This window comes from Notothenia coriiceps, unplaced genomic scaffold, assembly GCF_000735185.1.
Source record: "Notothenia coriiceps isolate Sejong01 unplaced genomic scaffold, NC01 NC01_scaffold00000339, whole genome shotgun sequence".
In the NCBI taxonomy this organism is placed as follows: domain Eukaryota; kingdom Metazoa; phylum Chordata; class Actinopteri; order Perciformes; family Nototheniidae; genus Notothenia; species Notothenia coriiceps.
Genome location: NW_011333040.1, coordinates 15406645 through 15430653, shown reverse-complemented (window position 1 = coordinate 15430653; position 24009 = coordinate 15406645). Strand labels below are relative to the sequence as shown.

General features: G+C 42.2%; 1 protein-coding gene across 1 annotated transcript in view; it reads left to right on the top strand.

Moving 5' to 3' along the window:
* Positions 1–22623, top strand: part of LOC104951525 (zinc finger CCHC domain-containing protein 14-like) — a 30829-nt gene extending 8206 nt beyond the window's left edge. The window contains exons 2-13 of the mRNA XM_010778189.1: positions 1091–1093; positions 8193–8263; positions 8399–8470; positions 8748–8815; positions 10024–10202; positions 12164–12200; positions 12276–12768; positions 12926–13035; positions 17931–18025; positions 18295–18447; positions 18673–19869; positions 20662–22623. Coding sequence (XP_010776491.1) covers positions 1091–1093; positions 8193–8263; positions 8399–8470; positions 8748–8815; positions 10024–10202; positions 12164–12200; positions 12276–12768; positions 12926–13035; positions 17931–18025; positions 18295–18447; positions 18673–19869; positions 20662–20717 — 2534 coding nt within the window. The 3' untranslated portion in view covers positions 20718–22623. The remainder of the gene's footprint in view (positions 1–1090; positions 1094–8192; positions 8264–8398; positions 8471–8747; positions 8816–10023; positions 10203–12163; positions 12201–12275; positions 12769–12925; positions 13036–17930; positions 18026–18294; positions 18448–18672; positions 19870–20661) is intronic.
* Positions 22624–24009: the final 1386 nt, after the last annotated feature.

Below are 24009 nucleotides of genomic sequence, written 5' to 3'. Positions count from 1 at the left end.
GTGTTTGTTTCCATTTTCTAATAATTGCTCCCACAGTGGATTTCTTCACACCAAGCTGCTTACCTATTGCAGATTCAGTCTTCCCAGCCTGGTGCAGGTCTACAATTTTGTTTCTGGTGTCCTTTGACAGCTCTTTGGTCTTGGCCATAGTGGAGTTTGGAGTGTGACGGTTTGAGGTTGTGGACAGGTGTCTTTTATACTGATAACGAGTTCAAACAGTTGCCATTAATACAGTTAACGAGTGGAGGACAGAGGAGGCTCTTAAAGAAGAAGTTACAGGTCTGTGAGAGCCAGAAATCTTGTTTGTTTGTGGGTGACCAAATACTTATTTTCCACCATAATTTGTAATTTGCAAATAAATTCTTTAAAAATCAGACAATGTGATTTTCTGGATTTTTTTTTCTCATTTTGTCTCTCATAGTTGAGGTATACCTAGGATGAAAATTACAGGCCTCTCATCTTTTTAAGTGGGAGAACTTGCACAATTGGTGGCTGACTAAATACTTTTTTGCCCCACTGTATATGAGAAAACCAGTTTTTTAAAATCCTTTGTCTTCCTTCCTCAGTTTCTCAGCGAGGGTCAAATTAGGACAAGAGGGGGGGAGACATATTGACACAGAGTCAACACTGGAGAGATGAATCCCCACAACACGCCTGTCTGTATTTCATCTTGTCAGTCACAACGGAGCACATTTGCAGAAACAGACCAACCAATAATTTCTCACAAGATACATCTGGGCCAGACCCTCCCTCCCCTGAGCATGGATCATTTTGCTGCATTTATAATCAATCACTTTCTCTTTTTCAATATCTGTTCCCTATTTCATCTCAAATTGATAAGAAGGTCACTGTCCCAGCATTGAGAGGGTGACCTCCTGATGTTGGTGCAGCACAGATGGGCAATTTGGGGTGTATTGATCAGAGCACTGCAGTGTAATAAGCATGTATATCTGTGTGTGTACATGTGTGTGCATGTGGCCTCTGTGTACACAGGTGTGTGTTTGTAATTATAGGGGTCACAGACCGTCCCTTGGGAAATAAGACAATATCATAGATGCAGAATACTCTGGGGTAAACAGCAACAGGAGAGCGGGTTGTTATCTGTTGAGGAGTGTAGGAATTGACCTGCTTCTAAAAGCTTGATTTACTGTTAAAATCTGAAAAAATCGCCCGTTTTAAAGACGGGTTAAAAACACGAAAATGGGAGATATAAGAGTTGCTGTCTTATATGTGAATGTTTGATATATGAAAATTGGAATTATATGGGCAGACTTTGCCAGATTTGCAGCTCTGGTCGGTTTGAGGAGAAAAAAGTGGATGGGATTTATGTGGTCTGTCATGCTTCACATTTCTACCCCATATTTTGATCTACAATGCCAGAATGTGAGTACCTTGAGTACCAATCATTCATGTTCCCTGGCCCGACCCCTCCAGTGAATCTGTCACACAGCCACAGGCTACTATTGAGATTTAATGATGAGCCGGGCTCATTAACCAGTGATTTTATGGTAAACCAGACCAAAAGATTGACTTGAAAAAAAGGAAATCAATGGTGAAGACTAATAACGGGAGAGATAAGGTGCTGGGTGAGATAGGTCACCTGTCAGTCTGAACTCTGACCTTTGATCTCTGATTAATATAAGCAGTCTATCATCCTGCCTTTCAGAAACACCAAACTGATGAGATTAAGAACACATTATTCTCCTATAATTCAAAGGTTACCACAGATTTTAATTGATTACTTTATTTATGATTGAATTGTCACGTTTCAAAAAAGGACACATGCACCTGAATATTTTGCGAGTATACATCTTTACTTCAGGGCCCTGAATGATCTGCTGTTGGTGGGCTCTGACCTTTTAGCAGAACAAATGTTGGTTATAGGAAAAACATGTCACATTTATTTATATGTAAAAAATTCAAAACAATACTTAAAAAGCCTTCATGTTCTGATACAGATGACGTGCATCTTTGTGTTTTATAATTACATTGCATGGATAAGAGTTGGTTTAGAGCTATGACCACATTACCGTAGTGCATGTTACACAAAGCTAGCATAACAACAGAAGAACAACAATTATTTTCATTGACATCTAACAAGAGAGGAGAGTGTTGGAGCGCTTCCTCATTTATTTTCCTCCTCGTAATAGCTCCTACAAGTTGCTTCAATCAGCCTATTGGTCTCCAAAGAGGAACAAACAGTCATTGTAGTAGTAAATTAGTGTTTACAAATGAGCGCATAAATACACACATGCATGTTCACACACACTAACACAGCATGTTATGACATAAAGGAAAAGTGTGCTATTAGATATGCAGACATCCGACTCCTCAGGGATCACACGGAGTAATTAAAGCAATATCCAACCAGGAAACAGTTGGCGTCCCACAGGGAGACAATGCATAACACTACAGCTCAAAAACACATCTCACACTCACACACACACACACACACACACACACTCAAAAACACACTCACACACACACACACACACACACACACACACACACACACACACACACACACACACACACACACACACACACACACACACACACACACACACACACAAGCACGCATTGCCTCGAGGCTGTAAGTGAAGCAGAATAAAGGCAAAGAAAGGACGAGACACCTCAGTGCATCTTTGGATTTGCCAGAGGAAGCTATTAACCACTCTCACCTCTGCTAAGTGCAGCATTCAGTGCATTATGTAGTGGTGTGGACTGTCATGTCTGAGCGAGAAGCATCAAAAGTGGGGCACAACTGGGTTTGTTAGCATTTTGTGTGGAAGAAAAGGTTTGCTCCCGGCAAACAGTATCGCTTCACTATGATAGCCGCACCTCGTATCATATTACTGCTGCAACTAATGATCACTTTAATTGCTGATTAATTGATTGCTTTTGTTGCTTATTATTTCATTATCCATCTCAAAATAAGGTCAAAGAATATAACTTAAATAGCCCCTTTACAATCCCTTGTCCAAAGGCAATTTATTCATATTGTTTTGTTCAGAGCAACCCCAAACCAAACTAATGTGTTATATTGTAATATTATAATTAGTTGTGTGTGTGATAAGAAAGAGAAAAAAACATTATTTAATTTGATTAAGAAAGCTAGAACAAACTCTGTTCATGCTGGCTTTTATGCTCGCTAAATGATTGAAATGATACATGTAAAAAGGTTTTCTGTTTTATTTTCTGTTGATTGACTACATATAGATGGAAGACTGTGATTAGTTTCAGTTAAGGATGCATTTGTTTGTGTACCCTCCCTGTTCCCACACCTCCCCTTCTCTCCTTTCCTCTCCTCCAAGGCCTCCCCTTCTCTTTAGGTGGAAATTTACAGCCGCCCATAAAATGAGTTCTTCTGGATGTCCATGTCACTGCACTCTATCACACTCCCGCTAGTGATCTGTTACCAGGCACACTCCCACAATATCGCCCATAAAACTGCTCACAGGCCTCATATTAATGCAGTGGCGGACCAGCTCCAGCCCTGCGAAGGACATAAGATGTCTGTGGCTTTAATTTAACACTCATGGACACTGCCTGGGGAAAATGGTCCTTGTATCAATCAGGGTTAAAGTACTATGGGCAAGGGCAGGGCATTCCATCATTTAGATTTTGTAATCTCATCCCTGTAGCACCCATAATTATAACCTTTTTGGACTATTACAGTAATTGAAATCATTTATATAAAGCTGCACTTATTGGGAGAGTTTCACTTGTAAAAAATCAAACAAGAAGGAAATGTGACACACTTGACACTCGTCTGATGACACCTCAACCTCAAGAGAATAATACTGACAGGCCCCGCTCATAAGGGCCTCGCCTGTTGAATTCCTCCTAGCTTCACGTCACAGAACCGAGAGACGGCAGCTCTCGATACGAGGATATACCGGCGGAGATAGGAGCTGTGAACTGGAACAGGGTGCAGTCGAAGTGTGTTTGTGTGTGTTTGTGTGTGTGTGTGTGTAAGGAGCAGTCTTGAGGCAGCTGGAGTGTGACTGGCTGACTTTGATAAGGTCAGCCGCAGGGGCCCCTATTGTCATACAGTCGTGGCCCCCTGCCATCGCCACTGTCATCAGCACTGGCACACTGCTGCTCCGTGGCTTACACACACACACACACACACAACACACACACACACACACACACACACACACACACACACACACACACACACACACACACACACACACACACACACACACACACACACTCATGGACACGAAGGAAACACACAATCCTCGTAAGCTGACACAAGCTCAACAGTAAATGTGTTTGCTGGCAGACAAAAAAGCCAGTAAATCTGTTTGGCTCCGTGGATATTGTCTAAATGGCAGCTCCACTTCAGCAAATTCCCCAGCTGAATCCTTTTCTGTCAGGCTGTCCATAAAAGTCTCAGTCTATCGTGTCCCTCCAGGAATTCATTGAGGGATTTTAGTGAGCTCTGCCAAGATGTTTAATTTAGTTGTGGTTTCTATGAGCATTGATTTGCAATTTGCAATGCCTTTCAAGTTTTGTGAGACGATGACGATGTAATACAAATGAAAAAATAAGGGATTAGCTTGCAGTTTGATTTAGCTATCCAAGCAATAAATGATGATAAAGATGCTTTCAATCTTAGGTTTAATTTTAAAACTATACTTGGCTATTTGTGAGAACAACTCGAGTCACATTTATATTTATTACACTATCTGCAGGTGAGTTTCTCAAATACGTTTGTGTTATGCTGCAGTGACTTAGTGGAGTCCTCCCTTTTCCTCTACGCTTTTACAGCAACAGCTGCTAATTGCATTTTGAGTGATAATCAGGATGAGGCTGTAAATCAACAGCCTAGAGAATTAGAGGGGAAGAGAGTTTGTGTGTGTGTGTGTGTGTGTGTGTGTGTGTGTGTGTGTGTGTGTGTGTGTGTGTGTGTGTGTGTGTGGTGTGTGTGTGTGTGTGTGTGTGTGTGTGTGTGTGTGTGTGTGTGTGTGTGTGTGTGTGTGTGTGTGTGTGTGTGTGTGTGTGTGTGTGTGTGTGTGTCAGTGAGAGAGTGTGTGTGTGTGTGTGTGTGTGTGTGTGTGTGTGTGTGTGTGTGTGTGTGTGTGTGTGTGTGTGTGTGTGTGTGTGTGTGTGTGTGTGTGTGTGTGTGTGTGTGTGTGTGTGTGTGTGTGTGTGTGTGTGTGTGTGTGTGTGTGTGTGTGTGTGTGTGTGTGTGTGTGTGTGTGTGTGTGTGTGTGTGTTGAGATCTCCTCCTCTCTCGTTCCTTCTTTATCCCCCTCTTTATTTCTCTCCTCCTAAACTCGTGTCTTCTCCTCCCCGGCTGCTTGTTCCTGCACGCCTCATGTGGTTTCAGATAGACAGTTTGGCAGTGTAATGTGTCTAAATCTATACCCGGAGGTGTTCTCCTGCACACACACCCATCTATTTCATGTTTCCACCACTTCAACTCATTCTCACCTTCTATTTAATGACATGGATCTAATGGCAGGAGCAGCCCGAACCTGCCTCTGCAACTGAGGCATGCATCCAGACGTAGAAGTAGAAATATGTGCAAATAAAACACGATGTGTGCATACATATGAGGGCCGTGACAATACAATATTTTCACTGCGTAGTTAAGATTTACAATACTGATATAGGCACATTCATTAGGAAGAATTTTAAAAGAAAATAAGCCTATTTATTCCAATTTATGCTTACAGTAAAACTATTGTGTTTTTTCCCTTTATTTGACCAAAATGGTTGATTGTTGATTTAATAGATGCTCAATTACTTTATCCAAATGATCATATGTGTATTAACATGATATCAAAGGTTTGTTAATACATGTTTTTTGGGAATGCAAACTTTTAATGTACAGATTGATAGATTTGCATCTATTATCTTTATCATTAAATTAATCTTAAAAAAACTTTTAATACAAATATGTGTTCCCAAGCTACACTGCATGATTGGGGATGAGGTTAGAGTAAATAACAAATGAGAGGATTTGGTGCCAGCATCGAGGGCCGGATTAATACTCATAGGTACCAAGATGTAAAATCCTTACAAATAATTCACAATAACAATATTATCGCTGTATTTATAGAAAATTCCAAAAGGAAAAAAAGCGTATTAGTTACAGTAAGTTAAATTCCTCTTGAACTTACTTATTGTGCGTTTGTCTGTTTTTGACCATGAGGTACACTGATTTGTTTGGGAAGGAATACAAAGTGAGAATGGAAAGCAACAGAAACGATTGAAGAGATGCTAGATCATTTTCAACAATACTATGAAATATATAAAAATAACTTGAGAATTGAAATGTTTTTTTTTTATAAATAAGGTTATTGTTAACACCAAGACATGTCACAACAGCTTTACCCCTTTACAAATGCAACCTTTAACTCAGTTGTGACAGATGAGCATCCATTTGTTAACCGTAAATAAGTAAGTGCTATCTACACATAGACAAATTACGATCCAATATGCCTTTTGACAGTATTAGGCCTGCACATTTCTCTTTATTAAGTCATCATTCTTTCCTTTAATACAAATATAATGTGTTCCCTAGCTACACTGGATGATTGGGGATGAGGTCATTGGAAATGTCGTTTTAAAACTACAGAAAAAGGACTCAGAGGATTTGCTGCCAGAGGGCTGGATTATTACTCAGGCATCAAGATGTAACTTCCTTTATAGTCTTGGCTAGCTACAGTGTTGTAAATTGGATACAAATAGCTACAGGCAGCCAGTGGCAGAGTGCAGGTTGGACCAGACAGATTTAGGCAGGATTTAGGGAGGTTAAATCCCAGGTGAGAGCACCGTCCTGAATGAGCTATACAGTAGCAGCTGTGTGAAGGGCTTTGGCAGCACATATTCTGTCCAGATGGAAAACTAGAGTGCATACAGTTAGTGCCAAGAGTAAGCCTCATCTGATGGAGAAGTGTTCTGTTATTAAACTATTAAATGTTCACAATAATAAATCTTCACTAACATGGCGGTTGGTTTAAAAAATACGTCTCCAAATATTTACTATTAACTAAATGTAAGATGAAGTGATTCCAATATATTTTAGTGCCATTTAAAAAGTTATAAGTATTACTAGTGATCGTTAGCCAGGATAATCATGACATTAACCTTTTATTTTATTGTGATGCTGAAGGTCATCCATTATTGCCATAATGCATTCCTGCTTTTTCATTTGTAACATTGCCCTCATGACTTATTTCAACCAGATATACTTAAAGAATACATACCACAGCATAACGGGTATGTCAACATCTGTGAAGGTAGACAAGCTTCTGATTAGATACATAATAATATCGTCTACCTAAAATGTTTGTCTCAAATTAGCCAGTAAATAATAAAAAAGCACATGTTTATCTCCCAGTGTTCAATATGACATCTTCAAAGAAGTGTTTTTTTTTTCCAACAAACTGACATCCGATATAGAAGTCAGCATATTCTTCAATTTGGAAACTGGAACTATTGATTATCTGGCTTTTAGTTTTCAAAATAACAGAAAATAGCTCTTATTTAGATTTCTTTAAATAAAAATAATGATAGATGCTGGAGTTTCCTGGCGTGCTTCTGAGCTCTAGTCTGCAACAACTGACAAAATAGACATCCATAACAGTTAGAAGTAAGTAAGCTAATAACATTAAGAACCAGGACATTTCAAGAGCGCAGACCTCCATCAAGGGCAAAATACCCTATCTTGCAAGGCTAACAAAATGTTAAATATAATTTCTGTATCTGCTTGTCGTAGGTTCTTGTCTTTCCTCTGATACATCCTTCTACTGATTTTCATGTAAATCAGGCCACAAACATAAAACATACGCTCCTGCAATAACAGTCATGGCACTGTCATTCATCTCTAAGCATTTCAATGCATGAAGTGGAGAGAGTAGTTTTCCAGGAATTATATATCAGCATCTTGAAGGGTAATATACATGGAGTTACTCCCATCAACTTTATGCACCCACTATACACTACAGTCACTATGTGCCAACACGTAACAGTGCAGTCCACTGGCCAGTTCACATCAGAGACAATGTAATTACACCTGATATGGTTAAACTACCTCGTATATTTCCTCACATCATTTATTACTTTTGGAAGAATGCCAAATTGAAATTCCTCCCGGACATTAAAACTAAGATAATTCGACTAAATGATGTGCGGTTACTCATGTGTGAAACAATCTGTGCTTCTTTCAGTGGTGATAGAGAAGGTGGTGCTGAGAGCAGTGACACACACATCTGAGGAGCTGAGTGAATACGTGTATGAGGTGGGGACAGTGAAACACAACTATTGCTCACTTTTCTAATTGTTCTCTGCTCATATAGTCATGTTTTTACCCTTTCTGGTTCTCTACTTTCTCTACTACATCACCATCCTTCCTCCTTTTCTCTTCCTCCTGCAGGCCAGCTGGTCGGACGATTTGGTTTCATCCGTCATCAGAACCCAGCAGGAGGTGACAGAGCTGCTGAGCCAGGTCTGGACTGCCACTGACACACACTCCCTGGTTCATATTTATAATAATCTGAGGCTACAATAGTATTCATTTTACAGATTGACCATATCAAAAGGGCCTCTAGTTTTCTAAATGAAAGAATCCCTCTGTTTCTGATTTGTTATAGTAAACCTGTCTTTGGTATACCAATATGAAGCATTAAGCTATTTATACAGGTTCCAAGGACACATAGCTTGGATACATGAGCACAGAATTGCACAATGCACCTAGTGACGTATGTGTTTTTGTTTTCACTTAGCTCTCAAAAGCATTTCCCGATGACGGAGTGGAGAACTTCCTTCCTAAGTCCAAAGAGCTGGACCCCAGGTGAATTCACTTCCTGTTTATGTCTGCCTTTGATACGTTTTGGTCTCATCGTGGAAAGATGTGTTCCATCGAAGGAAAGGAAGGTGTAACAGCATTCACATGTAAATCAGTGAAATAGCATAAAAACAGAACAGAAACTGCTTAGTATAACATTTACAAAAGCCTCCAGGGTATCTCTAATTCTCCTGTAACCTAAAACATATTTGCAAAATACCAAACATATTTGTATTATTGTATCTTTGTGCTAGCAGCTGCTGTTGTTAATTGACAGTCTTGCAACGCAGAGATATCTGGAAGAAAAACTATCAACCCGGCTTTGAAAATACCAAATGATTCTACGTCTACAAAACAGTATTGTTGTGGAATCTCACTGTCTTATAACTACATGTAATAAAGCATCTTTTTGTAATAGGTTTTACCCCCAGTTAGCTGTCTTTGTCCTCCCTGTGTCTCTGTCTGACTCTCTGTCTCCCTGTCTCTCTGCCTCTCTGTCTCTCTGACTCTCTGTCTCCCTGTCTCTCTGCCTCTCTGTCTCTCTGACTCTCTGTCTCCCTGTCTCTCTGCCTCTCTGTCTCTCTGTCTCTCTGCCTCTCTGTCTCTCTGACTCTCTGTCTCCCTGTCTCTCTGCCTCTCTGTCTCTCTGACTCTCTGCCTCTCTGTCTCTCTGACTCTCTGCCTCTCTGTCTGACTCCCTGTCTCTCTGCCTCTCAGTCTCTTTGCCTCTCTGTCTCTCTGCCTCTCTGTCTCTGCCTCTCTGTCTCTCTGCCTCTCTGTCTCTCTGCCTCTCTGCCTCTCCGTCTGCCTCTCTGTCTCTCTGCCTCTCTGTCTCTCTGTCTCTCTGCCTCTCTGTCTCTCTGACTCTCTGCCTCTCTGCCTCTCTGTCTCTCTGTCTCTCTGCCTCTCTGTCTCTCTGACTCTCTGCCTCTCCGTCTGACTCTCTGCCTCTCTGTCTGACTCCCTGACTCCCTGTCTCTCTGTCTCTCTGTCTCTCTGACTCCCTGTCTCTCTGTCTCTCTGTCTCTCTGCCTCTCTGTCTCTCTGCCTCTCTGTCTCTCTGCCTCTCTGCCTCTCTGCCTCTCTGTCTCTCCGTCTGACTCCCTGTCTCTCTGCCTCTCCGTCTGACTCTCTGCCTCTCTGTCTGACTCCCTGTCTCTCTGCCTCTCCGTCTGACTCTCTGCCTCTCCGTCTGACTCCCTGCCTGCCCCCAGGTGTCTCACAGCGCTGCCCTGCCATGTCCTCCAGTACCACAGTGCCCAGCAGTTCTTCACTTCCACCCGGCCTCTCTCTCCCAACGGTCCCGCCCCTCTTCCTCATGCCCTCCCTCCTCTACCTTCCTGCCTTCCTACGGCTCCTATTGCCCCCACCTGCCCGTTCGCCTCCAGCTCTAGTAAGTCTTTGTTTTTGTCTTGTTGCCAATCATATCTTATGGATTTTTTTAGTGGAGATGGATTAAAGCTGTGCAAAACAGTTTTTCTTCATAAACATGTAGCTCAGTCTGTAGGGACTTGGCTTGGGAAAACGAAGGTTGTCGGTTCAGACTGGTAGCTTGAGAGGTGCCAGTTTGCCTCCTCCGATGTGTCTTTGAGCAAGGCTCCGAACCCCTTACTGCTCCTCGGTGCAGAAGCACCTCTCTGTTAGTGCATGTCTTTAGGTCCTGTGTGTGCATGTGTGTGTGTGTATTGTATGCACACAAATGTTATAACTCAAGATTGAATAACTGAATTTCCCCTCTGGGATAAATAAAGGTGATCCTAATCTTAATATTTATGATCATTATTATTACTATTATTATTAATCTGATTGTCAAGCTTTAACACACTACATTAGACTGTGACATTGTATTTTGAGGATGTGTTGTGTTAGCTTATAGTGAGTGTCGGGGCAAAACGACACTTTCTGCATTTAGTTTTTTATTTGTGCCTTTTATGTTGAGTTCATTCTTGATTTGTTCGATAAAATAATATTTTTAACACTCTTCATTTGTATTTTAGAAGTTTACTGGAAGCAGCAGAAAGACCAAACTAAGTACACTTTAATATCTGTTTATTTGTCGCAAGTAGTATCCTTATTGCAGTATTAGACAAAGTATTGAGTAACGCATATTTTCCTCATATCGTGCTGCTGCTTTTTTTCCCTTTTTCTTCATATGTGGAGAATACATATATCAGAAAAGTTCATACTTGTTTAAACTTCAGATTTCATGAATGGCTGAGATTGATTAAGTCTAATAAGTCAGTTTGTATCTAAAGTGGGCAGAGGGGATATAAAACATTAGACAAAGAATGCTAATGAGGGAAGCGACAAGAGATGGAGGATAAAATAATGAATGTCATGGTTTTGGGGTTAGAGAACAGACAAAAGAGGTGTTTGAAGACACGGCTGTGGGTGGACAGAAGGTCTTGGCTGGTGGTAGTGAGGAGTTGAGGGAGGTGAGGCTGCAGGCAAGATTTTCACTTTGTGTTTGAAGCGGACGGGTCTATTTTAGTCTGGTGTGGGAATTCAGAGTGGCATGTTTGTGTTGGAAAGCCTGGAGTGTGGTGACTTCATGTTGGTGTGTGTTTGATTTTATGAGTGTGACTTCATCCAGGAGAGTATTTGTGTGTGTGTGTGTGTGTGTGTGTGTGTGTGTGTGTGTGTGTGTGTGTGTGTGTGTGTGTGTGTGTGTGTGTGTGTGTCGTAGGAGACCCCAGGGAGCTAAACTAATACAAATATGTCTAACTGTGCAGTCATTTGCTGCCACTAACACACGCAGCTCTGTCCCCCATCACAATATCACAGTCCACTACTCACAAGCTGCTGCTATAATATAATTCGTACTCACTTTTGTCACTTCGGTGTTACAGGGTTACAGTGGCCTCACAAAACTTTTTTTGGTCTTGAATTCGCATTCAAGTTATACGCTCTGAAATAGCTCTGCGCTGGTGTTGCCGTCATGTTTCTATAGAGAGATCGGTGCTGCCCGACTAGACAGAAGTGCTGCCTTCAGCGTCGCTCGCACACACTTGAAAAAAATTTCGCCGGGCGCTGCAAGTTCAAATTGTCAACTTTTTCCTTGTTTAACGCTGACTAGCTAGCAGGGGACATAACAATAGAATCAGGTGAATTCAGCTTTACTTACAGAGCCTTGAGTTGAACACAGCAAGTTTTTTGGCAATCAACTTCAAAGTTGAAATAATTTGAACTTTGAGAGCAGCGTTTGTCGATATTTAGAGCGGTGCGCGGGTCGAGGATAGGAGCACAACGGCAACGTCAGGACAGAGCCGTTTTACAGCTTGTCATGTGACGGCAGCCTGAAACACTTTACTTGTGAAGATTATAAAGGAATGTTGGTTTTCACTCTGTTCCCAGATCTCGACTGTATGGTTCAGTACAGAGGAGCCAACAGGTAAGATTATTTATATCTTTATCTTTCTATAGTTCATCATGTGTGCCCCCCCTCTGACTGTATGTCCTCTCTCAGGGCGGTGTACAGAGTGGCCAGCGTCCAGCCCGTGGTCAGCACCCACAGCTCTGTGTTGACTCGCCCCTCTCCTCACCTCTCCTCCCTCCCTCCTCCCCTTCCTCCCGCCATTCCACCCCCTCAGCTGTCCTCCCTCCCTCCCCCTGTGCCAGCCCTTCCCTCCCAGCGCTCCATGACCGGTGGAGGCGATCTCTCCTCACCCCCACATCCCCAGCACAGTCTGTCACACCCGTTCTCTCCTCACCACCTTAACCCACAGAGCAGCAGTCAGTCCAGCGCTCAGTCCCATCAGCCGTCCCATTCCCTGCCAGCATCCCACTCACATTCCCTCCCGTACCCCCAGTCCCACTCCCTGTCTCGCTCCCTGTCCCACCCACTGCCCCAGTCCCTGTCCCTGCCCAGCACCGCAGAGCAGAACGGCATCCTGGACTGGCTCCGCAGGCTCCGGCTCCATAAATATTACCCTGTGTTCAAACAGCTCACCATGGAGGAGGTGGGTTAGCTTTAGATGTGTTTCCTTCATTTATTGTATAAAGAGATATCTTACTGGAAACAATACAGTCAGTATTTAAAACTGGAGCTTTTTATTCTCAATAAGCCAGTATGTTTGAGGTTTCTAAATTCTTATATTCTTCCTGTGTTTCCTACAGTTTTTAGCGCTGACGGAGAACGACCTGAACATGTACGACCTCACCCAAGGAGCGAAGAAAAAACTGAAGACCCAACTGGAGCTACAAAAGACTCAACTGGAGATACAAAAGTTAGTATATTAAGCTGCAGATATCACTTATCACGAATTATATCGGTATATCAAATCACAACTTATTTTCAGTTATGATTTGTTAATTTAATAAGGGATAATCGACTATTAATAAAATAGTAATAAAAAAGGTTCATGACTCCAGTTTCAAAATTGGAAACAACATAGCTTACCTAAATGAATATGTAGACATCATGGTAAATAGTTGCTTTCTTGCTTTAAAAAAAAGTTGAGATTGTAACATTGATACCACTCTCTTGTCTGAAGTATAACGTTTTTGCCGAAAGTTGATCAGGATTCAGTATTCTATTTGGTTATGGTAAGATTTAATTAAAACAAGTGGCATCCCATCAAATACAGATCAACCAGAGCTACAAAAGACTCAACGAAAGATCTTAAAGTCAATTGAGAAACTGCAGATATCACTAATCAGTTGGTTGTGATCTTCTAATAAAGAGGCATTTAAAAAGGAATAATCCACAATGAGTAGTTTAAAAAGTAATAGAAGCTAGTAACATAATCATTTTTCACAAATGCAAATGTCTAACAAACAACATAGCCTACTTAAAGGCATACATGGCCAATGTGAGAAATAATTCATCTCTTGCTGCGAGGTAGAAAACAATGATACTGTCACGTATGAGCACTTTGTATGAGGTTTATATCAGGAGATGCTTAGCTTTGAAAATAAGGCACTGCCTCTAGCCAATCTGAATACAGCACTCCCAACCCATAATGGATTAATAAAATCATTCTAAAATGAACAGCGAAACAGAATGCTACATAAACAGGTCTCACTGTTGACTCTTGATGACCCTTGTTTTTATGGAATTCTAACAACCAAAGAAATGTAACTACAGTGAAATATCAGTAAATATGTTAGAGGCAAGGAAAGATTCATAAGCATAGTACAAGTTTACCTTTGCTCACTGTTTAAACTTGCGAACTGCATTTTGACAGTTTGTATGACTTGTATGTAAGCTCCATGGAAGTGAAGTGTCACTCTCTTCGACACTGCTTAGCATGCATTCTGTCACACTCACATGCTCTGAATCATCTGCCGAGCATCTGGATAAACTCTCAAGAGCAGATTTTAAACTGAGGGCATAAAAACATCACAAATATTTGTTGTCTAGCATATGACAATTTTTATTTTGCCTAGCGTATCAGCTACCAGTTGAATTTGTTTGTCGTATTAAAGTTCAGTTAATAAAACATTCCCATAAGGTGGAGTTGCTCCATTCGGTGTGTATGCAAAGCTGATTTACTGGAAGTGATGCTGCTGCTGTCCTCTTGCCCCTTTACTGCACAGATCTGTGGTGAAGTAAGCAGATGGTTGTCCTTTAAATGATTAACAGACTGAGCGATCAGCTCCTGATCTGGACAGTAAATAGCAGCAGTAACGCTCCATACAGCGTCAATGGTTAACCAGCTGTAAGATTAGATATACTCAGGAGGAGATAACCACTAGAAACACATCAGAAAACACGAATGCATGTACTCGCAAGCACATGCGTCCACATGCTCTGAATACATTGCTTAAACAAACATCTATCCACACACACACACACACACACACACACACACACACACACACACACACACACACACACACACACACACACACACACACACACACACACACGACCAGTTCTAGAAAGTTACTACTTACGTTGTTTACTTGAGTATTTCCATGTAATGCTACTTTATACTTCTACTCCACTAGAAGGGGAAACAATATTTATCTAGCAGCTTTAGTTAAAGAGCTTTAGTTAAAGAGGCTCATTTGCAGGTTCATATTAGTATTTTGTGCCTCTCCTGTGACATGTCTCCATGCTTTAATGTTCAAAAAGGTATTTATTTGTCTCATACTGCCTGTGCTGCAGCACCTCTTTTCACCCTCTGTCTGAAACCAGAGCCCAATATGCTCTGATTGGTTAGCTTGCCGGATCTGTTCTGATTAGTCAACCGCTTGGGCATCACTATCACGTACAATGTGTTGGAGTGGTAGCCAATAGAAGCACAGTGTTACATAGTGATCTCATCATGTATTCGAAGTGAACAAAGGAGTCCAATGGAGGTGTTTCAGGTGGGTGAGTGTATGGGAGAGAAACTCCTGGAACTTTGGGATTATAGCCTTTGCAGACCATTTACATGCACAAAAAACAACATAAGGCCATGACGTTTCACTCAGAGGTTAAGGAATAGACGAGAGGGTTAGAATTTAGGAGCTGATTTTGGATTGTGGATTATCCGACCGCAACCCCACTCTTCCCTGCGCGGCATTGCACCCTGGGATATGGTAGACCGCATCAGATCCGGGAAAAGAAGGCTGCATTCGTAGGCCGCATCGGAGGAGTCTCGTCTTTAAAAAAAAATTGGGACAGCCTTCTTTCGTGTCCGACACCGGCATTTGTTTTCAAATTACCATGAACAGTAATTTACACACATCTGGGCTAACTCCATATGTGTATTCCCATTTGTTTAATCTTAATCTCGATGTAGGCTAGTGCTAAATGCTGTCGGAGTGCACCGGAACGAACGCCACTATCATAATATCTTCTGAAAACAAATGCCCACACACACACACACAGACACACACACACAAACATACACACACACACACACAAACATACACACACACACGCCCTGGCGACCGGACCTCTTCTTCATAAAACCAATAATATTGCGTAATAATCGGGCAGTTCGATGTGTCTAACCATAAGAAAGTATCTCGTGCAAACAGAGAAGGTATATCATTTTTCTCTCTATGAACCCTCCAGGACTCTGTACATATTTGTTAAGTGTTATTATGGGAGAATTACTATTCTTGTGGTACTACTGCCTTATTAGGTCCATATTGAGCAGCGCATAAAGACCAAAACTCATGTTATTAGAGGGTTATTGAGGAAAAACTCTCAACTATTACCTATTATTACTTACTATTACTTGTAGAATATGGTCATGTAGAATAAGGCATTAATAAGTGTTTTATAATGACTAATAAAGAGCCAATATACTGCTATGCATGTTAATTAACAACTAGTTCAGGGGTCTGCAACCTTTTTAAGCCGTCATCGTTTGCTGTGAAAGCATATAACTCTGTCCACGCATAATTAAATCCTGTCTTCCTCCGGTACTTTTCTTTGATTTATCCATAGTTCGCTCATCGAGCCGGGGGTCAGGTTATTCACCCGCAGGAAAAGGCGCTGGCGCGGGACCGTAGCAGGATGTGACGCATATTTTAGTTGACCTAATTAAAACCGTTTTGTTTTTTATGTATGTGTCACAGTATCACCGCAAAATACAAGATACGAAACATTTTCAACCATGCAATACAATATAAATAGTCCGACAAATACTTTTATTTTATTTCCTTCTTATTTTTGTCTAAGCTCAAGGGAGTCACAACAGAGGGCTTAAAGGGCCACATACGGCTCGAGGGCCGCGGATTGCCGACCCCTGAACTAGTTGATGGTGAATTTGTGTACCTTAATATAAAGTGTCACCATAATATGGAGGCCATTTTCTGCAGAATGAGTCATTTTTATACTCTAAGTAGATGTTGCCCACAATACTTTTGTACCTTTTCCTCATACAGATTTTAAATGTATTAGCAATAATGTTTTGGTACTTTTTATCAAGTTAAGGATCTGAATACTTCTTCCACCACTGCCCAAAAAAAAAAAAACACATACACACACACCTGGGTTGTTCTCATGTGAACCTGCTCTTATTATCTCTTCATCGTGTTTCCATCCATAGTGTCAACAGGTGTCCATTAGGCATGTAGCAACACGTTGGTGTGTGTGTGTGTGTGTGTGTGTGTGTGTGTGTGTGTGTGTGAATAAGACACAGGAAATGGAAAGTTGCTGCTGTGGTTTTCCATGTGTGGGGTTGAGGGGTTTGCAGATGTGTTTGTCTAGTCTAGACTCAAGGAGATGCTGGGATGCTAAGGAGCGGGATGAGTGGATAATGGTTCCCCCTGGTGGAAACACACTGCCATTCAGCTCTTGGATATTAACTGATTGTAGTCATGCAAAATAGGTTACCGACATTACATTACATTACATTTAGCTGACGCTTTTATCCAAAGCGACTTACAATAAGTACATTCGACCAGGAAGATACAACCTTGAAGAAAACAGAATCATATAAGGACATCAGGTTTCATAGAGCTAAACATTTCAAGTGCTACTCAACTGGCTTTAGATAAGCTCTGTTAGCAGTTCTTTGTTAGTAATTCTATCGTTCAAAGTTTGTAGTTCAAAGAGTCGAAAGAGATGAGTTTTCAGTCTCCCCCGGAAGATGTGTAAGCTATCTGCTGTCCTGATTTCAATGGGGAGCTCATTCCAACATTTTGGAGCCAGGATAGCAAACCCACGTGTTTTTGCTGATGGGAACTTGGGACCCCCTCGCAGTGCGGGTGCAGCGAGCTGTTTGGCTGATGCAGAGCGGAGTGCACGTGCTGGGGTGTACGGTTTAACCATGTCCTGGATGTAGGAAGGGCCAGATCCATTCGCAGCATGGTACGCAAGTACCAGTGTCTTGAAGTGGATTCTAGCAGTTACTGGAAGCCAGTGAAGGGAGCGGAGGAGCGGCGTGGTGTGGGAGAATTTTGGAAGGTTGAAGACCAGACGAGCCGCTGCATTCTGGATGAGCTGCAGAGGTCGGATGGCACATGCAGGTAGACCAGCCAGGAGGGAGTTGCAGTAGTCTAGCCGTGAGATGACGAGAGCCTGGACCAGAACCTGCGCTGTTTTCTGGGTCAGCTGGGGACGTATGATATGAGATGGAAACACATTTGAGGAAACTTAAAACAAATATATATGTACGTTAATGAGATATTTTGTTCTGTTAGAGTTTGAGTAAAACATCCTATGTGTGTCCTGCAGGGAAATTAAGCTGGAGAAGCGTCCTTGCAGCGGCATTGCCAGAGTGACGCCTTCCAGTCACATGGGACCCTTGGCTCATCCCATCTCCCCTGCAGGTAACACAGCTGTTTTTTGTTCAGGGTTTATCTTGGATTTATTTAAGTTTACAATGTTTAGCACAGTTTACCAGGGAACAACATTTTGTTTCCTTGTTTGATTTTATCTTGTATTAAAAAGGTTATTTGCTATTCTTTTGTCCAGCAGTTTGAGACAGTAGCCCAAGGGTGAATGTATGCATTTTTGTAATGATTGTTAAACGTCCACAATGCTCTGTTCCCTATCGATTATAAAACCCTAAGTTGCAGTGTATTGAAATGTGTTCCAGGAGAGCTGCGGGTGGAGGTGGACGCTGTGCCACACCATCATCCCGTCTCAACAGACAGCAGCTCGTCCTCAGGCTACTCTAGCTCTTCCTGCTCCCCCCGAACACCACTCTACTGTGACTCCTCGTTCGACAGGACCAGAGACATTCACAGGCGTACGTTTTCTCACAGGACTGTGAAATTCTTGAATGCAGCAGCTTGAAAGTTGTGTTAGTGGACTAACATAACTGACTAATATTATTGTAGTTCAAGCAGTACCCTCTTTTTGGACCCATACTTCCTCTATAAGATTATTGTGGAAGCTAAGAAAGGCTGTGATATTTTTAATCCCACAAACAACTGAATTGTAACTTTCCCCTCCCTGTGTGTCTGTATTGCAGGAGTGTTGGGTCCAGAGGCAGCAGGTGGAGGTCCAGAGAAGGAGCGCTCCTGTCTCTTCATCCTGAACTCCAGCGGCCCCCCAGGCTCCAGTCGCCCCACAGCCCAGGTCCTTCCCGTCCAGACAGACCCTGCTCATCTACACTCACCCTCCTGCTCCTCCCACCCCGCCCTCTGCCCCCAGCAGTCTCCTTACCACCCACAGGCCAGTTTCCCCCCGCCCCTGCACTCCTCTGTCTCAAACCCGGCTCGCATCCTGAGCTCGCCTCGTAAGCCCCGCCCCCCTCCACTGTGCTCCGATGAAAGGACTAAACCTCCGGGCCTGCCTGTGTCTGCTGCAGGCTTTGGTGGGGGGGTCAGCGTGGGGAGAGGGATGAGGCTGGAGAGTTTGTTCCCCGGGCTGAACATGGACGGCTCCTCCACCCTCCAGAACTCGCTTTACCGGGGCCTGGGGGGGGATTCCCTGGGTCTGATGGTGGAAACCAGCGCGGCTCTGACCTCCACCTCCAACAGCCTCCATCACGTGTCCCACCCCCCTCTGCACTTCCACCTCTCCTCCTCTACACCCCCCTCTCCGTCTGGATACTACTCCTACCCCCCTACTTCCTTCTCCTCGTCCTGTTCCTCTGCAAAATCTGGCATCTCTAGTAGCGGCTGTGGCATTGTTCCCATGGCAACCGCAAGCAGTGTGCCAGTAGCTGCAGTGCCCGGCAACACTTACTTTCCATCCCAGTCTACCTGTAGCCCCTCCCCTTCCCCTTCCTCTGCGTCTTCATTGGATCAGAACTCAGGTCACACCCCTTCCATGTGCGTCTGCAGCTCCTGCGGTTGTCGGGGGAACTGCGGCGCCTACGGGACGCTGCCCGGATACGCAGCGGCCGGGTACCTCCAGCCGTTCTCCACGGGCCCCTCGCTCTTCACCCTGGGGCCCCTGCTTCACCTCAGCCCCCTCATAGCCTCGCCCAGCGCCTCCGTCAGCGGGGGTACAGCATTCTCCTACCCAATGATGGTGCCCCCCCCACTCTACCGCCACAGCCCCCTGTCACAGGACCAGCAGCAGGGCTATGGCTTCTACCAGCCCCACGTCATTGTTGGAGGCCAGAAACGGGCAGCAGGGAATATGTCGTGTTATAACTGCGGCGCCAACGGACACAGAGCGGAGGAGTGCAAGCAGCCGGCCATGGACTCCGCCCAGCAGGGTGAGTGACCGGGGATGAATCAAAATAGATTCACTTTTTGTAGTGTTCAATACAAAATTATCAACTTCAATTCAAAAATATAATTATTCATTTGTAATTTCGATTTGGCAAATTGAATGATCTTTTTTCCTCTAAAGCATTCTTTAAAAGCTATTTTTTATGAATTCCCGGATCAATTGATTTCTACTGAATTGCTGTCATTGGACGGATTAATTAGTTGGTGTTTTTCATTTTGTTGGTGCAAAACAACACGTGGTATTCTCAATGTAATTACAAAAAAATGTAAATCCTTCAAATCGAAGGTCAGTAAGTGGTTGATTTCCCACATTTTGCATATTATAATCTTTGGTACATCTCTACAAGAGATTAGTTGTTGCCTAATACATTTCTTTTAAATGCACCATATTGAAGAATAAATGTGTGTATTTTGATAATGCTACATTGTGAACAACAAATGTTGAAATGGCCAGAATATCTAGTAAACAGTAGCTAAATATCAGCTAGCTAAATATCAGTTAGCCTAAAACAGCTAGCTAAATAACAGCTAACTGTAAACGTTAAAGCAGGAATGTAATGTGAATGTAATCTTATTAAATTGTTCATTTACTATATCTTGGAGTACATTACATTTTGTGTCAAGAATCGTGGAATTCATTGATATTGGTAATGTGGTACAACCAGGGGTACAACCTATCCAAAAAGACATAAGAACAGGCTGCTTGGCCCACTTCTCTTTCCCTTTATTGCCAAAGCTCTAACACAGGAAGTGTTTTTCTCTGTTGTGCTCCACAGGGTCATTTCGACTGAAGTACACTCCTCACTCTGACAGTAAGGACTCGGGGGACTAAGCAGCAGAAACATCTTTCTCCTGACACAACCGTACCTCATGTTCCTGCTGAAGCCCGGAGACATTCGGATGGCAGCCCGCCTCTGGGGAAAGGAGGCAACACCGCTCTCTTTTGCAATCCTTTTACAGCAGCTTACAAAGAGATAAATAGAAGAACGGAAGAGGAAAAGATAGACGTGAATTGTCATATTAGCTTTCATCTGTCCTTCACAAAAAAAGCCAGGAGATTTAGCTGGGACGTACAGTATGCATCCCAAATCTGCTTCCCAGATAAATAACTTAGCATTTATAGTATCCAAAGAACTCTCTGAGTCAGGTGCATCTTTCCTTGTCTCAAAGCGTGCTCTTATTGTGAAGGACTGGATACCAGCTCCAGTGTTACCTTCCCTTTGAATGAATCTGCTGGTGTACAAATGTTCATATTTTACAAAGCGTCGATACTTTTGAAAATGGTTCTTGTGCATAGTATGTCTGGTGATCAGGTTTAGCGCCAGTTGCCTGTAGATGGCATGAGGCTGTGTACAAGACAGATGTACTCATGTTTATTTAACATTGTTTTCGCAGCTAGAAATCAACACACTTATGCAATACGTGCGCAAAGCGAAGGCAATCAAAATTTGACTTTAGAACACAACCGCATATTCAATTCAACAAAGGGAAGTTTGACTGCCACACACAACTCATTGTTTTCTGTTGTTGTTTTTGTTCCTTTTGAGTAATGCATTATATTTGTTGGAAGCATTTCAAACTACTATGATTGTCAAGAGGCTTTCAGCTGTATCAACTTCTTGCTCATCTTTGTTGGACAGAACCAAAAATAAGAGTCACTTTAAAGGTACCCCGAGGCACTTTTTACTACTTGTTGCACTATGGAGTAATGTCTTGATGAGCATGTTGGTGGTAAACATGGACGTTTACAATGCAGGAAGAACGTATTGGGTCAGAAATATGGACATGGAGGACAGGTGACACTAGAAGCTCTCTCCTGCAGCTGAGGGATCACAGATTGTACCAGCTGCCATTTCTATGAAAAGCCTTCTCCAGGGCCTGGGGCGGACTGCATCAGCTGGGGGTGATCCGCAGCTCTCTGCCTCTGAGCTCACCTCAGAGCAAACTCCTCTCCAGTGCCAAATACTCATCCTCTTGACAATCACAATGCACACTGAGTATTTTCAATAGAGTATTTCATTGTTGGACATTTCAGAAGGTGACTATTTGTTTTCGTTTCAGTTTTATTATGTTTTATTTGACATGTTGTTGTAAGAAAATGAATGTTGAGTGTCCCGGATGTTAAATCTTAAACTTGTTCTCACTCCAGGAGAGGTGGAGCAGACTCTTTTTATGCAAAAGTCAATCCAGGACAGGTCAGTCAGAAGATGTTTCACAGTGTGTTCAGTTCTCTGACTGACGAGGATCTGGGCAGGACCCAGAGTTAAAGACACGAGGACGGCTGGTCCTTCAGATGAAGCTCCTTCTGTGTCCCTGGAGGACGCGGAGCAGGGGTGTTTATTTAAAATATTAAATACTGAACATTCAGTATGTATAACAACGTCTGTCTTTTATAATGTAACATTATGGTCGCTTTTCGCAGAAGTAGGGGGCTTAGAATCAACTAGTACACTTTTGTCCAGTGTTGCACAGTAAATGAATATACCAAAGAGTGCCTTCTTTCAGGTTTTTATGTAACACAGTTCCATTTGTTGCTGTTCTGGTATTAGGCAGTTTCCCTAAAGAATCACTACAGCGCCGCAACTGACGCGTGCATGTTCAAGTTTAGAAAAAAGTGCTTTGAATATATATTGTGTGCAAATGTTTGAACAGGGTTCATTTGTAGGTCAGTTTTTGTATTGCTTTTGTTTGTTTTATCAAAATTAAGGGATTTTTCGAGTAATAAAGTATTTTCTGATTCTGTCTTTCATCACATGGTGTTTGTTCCAAACTCTGCATCCATTTAACATTCAACATAGTTTTCTCATTACTCAACAAAGAACAATGATTTAAGCATGGAAGTCTTTCATATGTAACGCCCATGTTTAATGTCCAGTTCAAAAGACTTCAATTTAAGCTGTGGAATTTAAATCCTTGAGCTTTTCCAGTGGGCTGGAAGAATTAGTTTGAGTCAATTGAGCAACTCTGAGATTACAGCTCTTGTTTTGTCATGGATAAAAAAACACTATTCTAATCCATAGAAAATGAAACGGCAGACAATGGAACAGACCCATATTTACAATATAAGATTAGATGCTTCGGACTGCTACAAACACAGACACATCTTTAGTGTTGCAGACAATAACTTTTATCTGTATTCCATTTGTTGCCATCATTTTGGAACCAATGAGCTAAAAAGTGTATGGAATGCATAAACGCCACATAAAGGAAACATTTCTGATTTATATTTTCTCTAAATGTGTGTGCAGCAGGAAGGAACACAGGTCTGCAAATTAAGTATGATTTCAAGCCTCAGTTATTACAGGTCTGAGAGCTCACCTTGCTATAAATTCCGAAAATGTACAGAGAAAAAACAACACAATCAGTGTCGCCATATGACATTGGAAACTGTTTCCACAAACACTAAGAAGTGATGCACGCATCTCAATTGAACCTGCCTAAAGACAAGGGCTGTTTCTGAAGATTTGAGGGCCCTGAGCAAAATTGAACACTTAAAATGTTCTAAAACATTCTTGACATAGTTTCTTAATTTTTCCTGATCATAATAAATATCTACTCCATAAACTGATCCCCCCGTTACAATCCTTAAACTGTGTATGTTGAAGACCATTTAAAAAATAATTTGTCCCTACCACTTTCAAAACAAGGTGACACTCTTGCTGGTAAATATGTCTTAATAAGTTTGCTATATTAGGCAATGCAAGGCAAGGCAAGTTTATTTATATGGCACCTTTCAACACAAGGCAATTCAAGGTGCTTTACAAAAATGGAAGACATTCAGACAAAGGCATTTAAAAACAGTCATTAAAAGAAAAGATCATAAAAGAAACATTAAAAGAAAAATACATGAATAAAAAGTTACAGTGCAGTTTAAGATATGAATAGTTCACACAGAAGTTCCACTTTACTGATGAACACAACAGCTCAGTTTCAATTAAAAGCAGCGAGAAAAAGATAAGTCTTCAGCCTGAAATGGTACGGTCGAGGTCCAGAAGTCCTGACGAGTCGACAAGACAGGGCTCAGTCGTTGAACTTGTACATTTCCGTCGCCAAGTTCAATAATACCGAGGCTTTAAGACCTTATTTGCAGGGTCTTTGGACGTCCAGGCGGACTTGAGAGTGAT